At 40.4% G+C, this 4659-nt stretch overlaps 1 protein-coding gene across 1 annotated transcript; it reads left to right on the forward strand.

Annotated features, from left to right (window-relative positions):
* The first annotated feature begins 2594 nt into the window (after positions 1-2594).
* Positions 2595-3158, forward strand: LOC147452367 (uncharacterized). Its single transcript, XM_086519243.1, has one exon. The coding sequence runs from the start codon at positions 2595-2597 to the stop codon at positions 3156-3158; it is 564 nt and encodes a 187-aa protein (XP_086375369.1).
* The last annotated feature ends 1501 nt before the right edge of the window (positions 3159-4659 follow it).

The raw sequence follows: 4659 nt of genomic DNA on the forward strand, positions 1-4659 counted from the left end.
GTTGCTGCAAGAAAGCACGACCGAGCTATCTATCTATCTATCTCCCTCTGTATATATATCCATGCTATATGCATCTCCATGACTAAGCAGTGACAAGTGTCTCTCTCTTTTTAGACCTAGGTTGTTCCACTTCATCATAATCTGTTTCTACTTAACCATACATGTTGTTACCAACATGTATGGTTACCAACATACATTTTCATGATTAGTTGCAATTAATTGATGCATGTTGCAATTAATTGATGCATCTATTCTCTTTCAGTGATGGATAGCCCTTCTTCCGACTCTGGGAATGTTACTCAAGGAGATCATGATGTAAATGAAGTCATCATGCCTAGTACACCTCCAGAGCGCAATAGCGTGCGAGATGCAAAGCAGTTGGCCAAATCAGGGGGGGCAATTGAATTGCAAGGGTCCTTCAAAGCGTTTACAAATCATTCATGGACTTTGTGAACGCAACAAAGCTGTCCAACAAGAGTGCAAAAACTACTTACAAAAGGTTTGCAAACAAGTTCAAGGTGAAGAAGACCACATCACCTTTCGATAGGAGGTGATTTTAGCATTGCAGGGTATCAAGGATGAAACTGCACGTTTGGAAATCAATCAACCATGAACTCTATACATTCACGAAAAATTTCCAGAATGAGGTTGTGCAACAATTGTCTTTGTGCTTCAAAGAACACAAGGACCAAGTTGAAGCCTTGAAAGCACATGTAATAGGTTTGGGGTTTGAGATTAGGACCTTCAAAGAACACAAGGAGCAAGTTGAAGCTCTGAAAGCGCATGTAGCAGATTTAGTGTTTGAGATGAAGACCTTAAAAATTGCAATTAATCGCTTGAATGCCATCGATAGGAGACTTATTCGTGTTGTCATGCCTAACGCACAGGGGGGTGTTACTACATCCTATCCTAAAATGTATTTTTTAAAAAATAATGATGTAGCAAAACTTCAAATTATCATTGCCACTCTTAACGCACAAGGGGGTGTTACTGCATCCTATCCTAAAATGTGATGTTTTTTGAACTAATGATGTTGCAAAACATTGTAGTATCTCTCTCTCTCTCTCTCTCTCTCTCTCTCTCTCTCTCTCGCGCGCGCATGAACACATGCATGAAATGCTCTATGTGTGTGTGTGTGTGTGTGTGTGTGTGTGTGTGTGTGTGTGATGTAGCAATACTTCAATTTATCATTGTAGTCTCTCTCTCTCTCTCTCTCTCTCTCTCTCTCTCTCTCTCTCTCTCTCTCTCTCTCTCTCAGAGGAACACATGCATGGAAAGCTGTGTGTGTGTGTGCGTGTGTGCGTGTGCGTGTGCGTGAGAGAGAGAGAGAGACGAGGGGAGGAAAGAAGGTTTTAGGGGTAGGGAATAAACAAAAAGGAAAACATAAAAAGATATAGGGAGGGGTAGAAAGACAAACGGAGAGGTAGCGAAAGGGGGAGGAAAGGAGTTTTGAATGAAAAGTTATTCATGCCAAACTTATGGTCATGGACAAGTAGATTGGTAGCTCATATTAGATAGATGCAAATCTTCCTATTTAGAAGAGTCAAATTTATTGACAACCTTTTGATTGGTGTTAAACCGGTCACCCTAAGTGATTACTCTTTAAAAAAATTTATTTAACACAGATGGTGTCCGGACCACGGATTTTTTCCCTAGGACACACACATCGAGCTAGATTGTGCAACATTTCTCGAAAAGCTAGGCGAGAAACATCACGGGCTAGGGCTCAACGATCTTTGCAAAGAATCCCATTGGGTATTTTAGGAGATTGTGTGAATATCATGCATTTAAGCCATGGCGGTCAACAAATGGATGCAATGGATATGCATATTGAAAATTGTACTACAAATGCTCAAAGCACTAGACCTTTAGAAGTACCTTCCGTTATTGGAGCTGCCAACAATTGGGAGATGGGTGCTCATGTTGATGAGCAACTTACGCGTGGGAGAGGTGTGTACACTTTTAAAGTTCACGGTGCCATCTACCATAATATTGGGCCCATGACACCGTGCAAAAGAGTGGACAAGATCCCTCGCTTTGCATAATTGTACTTTTTTGATACAGAGAATGAGCTCAACAATAGATTGCATCATGTGTCAGATTTAGATAGAGATTCCTTGCATAGTTTGCAGGCTATGATGCATCGTGTTAACCCATATGCAAATGCCTTTTGGTTTGCTGCTACAACAATGTGGAATGAAGGAATCCCAAACATGAAGATGGTCATTACTGAAAAGCGTACAAATGGTTGGCAATATTTAGCTCCACGTGGATCTGAGGTTGCAGCAATTATGCCAGGGCAAGGAGATGAGAGCAACATCGGCCATCGCGATATTGTATTGCAGTATCGTGATGGGGGGTTTAAAAGGATCTCCAACCTACATCGATCATATATGCCTTTACTATATGTTCTATTATTTCTTAATGGAGAGGATGGGTGGCATCTATATATACCTCAAAATCCCAATGAGCAACAATTTATTACACAAAAACAATACTACACTTTTAGGTTGCAGATTAGGAGTGACACCACATAATGCCTTTTACGTGGAGGACGATTGTTGCAGCAGTACATCGTTGATGCCTATAGTACTATGGAGAAGTCAAGGTTATTATGGTATAGAAACAATCAGAGATCAATTCGTGTAGAAGTGTATCAAGGCCTTGCAGACATGCTTGCTTCCAGTGACAATGCACATGGGGTCATGGGTGTTAATGTTGGAAGAAGAATTATATTGCCTTCATCTTTTGTGGGGGGGCCTCGGTACACGCAGCACCTCTATCAAGATTCTATGGCAATTGTACGTAAGAGAGATAATCCTGATCTATTCATAACTTTCACATGCAACCCAAGGTGGAAGGAAATAGAAGATGCGTTATTGCCAGGACAGACTGCTTTTGATCGTCCTGACTTGACTACACGTGTCTTTTATCATAAATTCAAAGATTTGATGGACTTGCTTCTTAAAAGGTCTATCTTTGGAAAGGTTGTTGGACATGTTTGTGTGATAGAATTTCAGAAGAGAGGTCTTTCCCATGCTCATATCTTACTGATTCTTGCATCCGAATATAAGCCGACTGAGATGTGGCGTTATGATAGAATGGTTTGTGTTGAACTTCCAGATAAAATTTATTTCCTGATTTGTATGATGTTGTGAGTCATTGCAATGTTCATGGTCCTTGTGGCGCATTGGATCCAAATGCTCCATGCATGGTAGATCGAAGATGTAGATTCAAATACCCACGCGAGTTTTGTGAATCTACTTCTATTGATGGTGATGGATATCCAAGGTATATGCGGCGAGATGATGGTCAATATGTAGTTCAAAAGCAAGAGAGGCTTGATAACAGATGGATTGTTCCCTATAACCCATTGTTGTCTCTAAGATATAAAGCTCACATCAATGTAGAGATATGCTCAACCATATCACTAGTGAAGTATCTCTATAAGTATGTGTACAAAGGACGTGATAGGGCCACGGTTGTGCTCCAAGATGGAGAAGGTGTTCTTGATGAAATCAAGAGTTATTTAGATGCACGCTATGTATCCACATCGGAGGCAATTTAGAGAATTTTTGGATTCTCATTGCATGAGGAAAAGCCTGATATATTGCATTTGCAAGTGCATCTTCCACAACAGAATATGGTTGCTTATGGAGACTCTACTGACATATCCAATTTGGTGAATAATGATGATAATAGGAACACAACACTTACAGAGTGGTTTGTAGCGAATCAACAATATCCAGAAGCAAATGATTTATTATACATAGATTTTCCCTCTGAATGGGCTTGGAACCCCACTAATAAAGTGTGATCACATAGGCAAATAGGTGATACTATCGGGAGAATGTACAATGTTGTTCCCAATGCAGGCGATCTTTATTATTTGCGTATGCTGCTTACCATATGCAAGGGTTGTAAATCATTTGAGGAGCTTCACACTTTCAACGGAAAAACTTATGCCACTTTCAAGGAAGCTTGCAGTGCCAGGGGTTTGCTACAAAATGATGATGAATGGTTTATGTGTTTGCAAGAGGCATCATGTACAAGTACCGGCCTGCAATTACGAAAACTATTTGTTATATCTTGGTATTTTGTGATCCATTATGTCCAGGTACAATGTGGCACGGATTCTCCTTGGAGCTTTCTGAGGATTATGTTTATGATTGGCATGAATATACAAGTGATGAGGGTGTATGTCATGAGATAGCTAAGAATCAAGCATTATGTAGGTTGGAGTCTCTGCTTCAATCATATGGGAAACGACTTTGTGACTACTCTGGGATGCCCGAAGTAGACCGTTCTGTATTATCTGGATGTGGGAGTGGTTTGATAGTAGAAGAGAGGATGTTCAATGCAAACGAGCAAATGACTTTAGCCATTCGTATGGAAGCATCTTTGAATTGTGGACAAAGAGTTGCTTATAACGAAATCATGCAAGCAGTTGACTCATCAAATGGACAGTTTTTTTCTTTGATGGACCCGGTGGGATTGGGAAGACTTATCTCTATAATGCACTACTTTGTCATGTATGTGGTCAACAGAATGTCGCTTTAGCATGTGCATCCTCGAGAATCGCAGCTTTACTTCTCAGCAATGGACGTACAACACATTTGAGATTTAAGATACCAATAGAAGTGCATTCTGAATCAACAT

This window comes from Adiantum capillus-veneris, chromosome 8 (assembly GCF_014529385.1).
Source record: "Adiantum capillus-veneris isolate H3 chromosome 8, ASM1452938v2, whole genome shotgun sequence".
In the NCBI taxonomy this organism is placed as follows: domain Eukaryota; kingdom Viridiplantae; phylum Streptophyta; class Polypodiopsida; order Polypodiales; family Pteridaceae; genus Adiantum; species Adiantum capillus-veneris.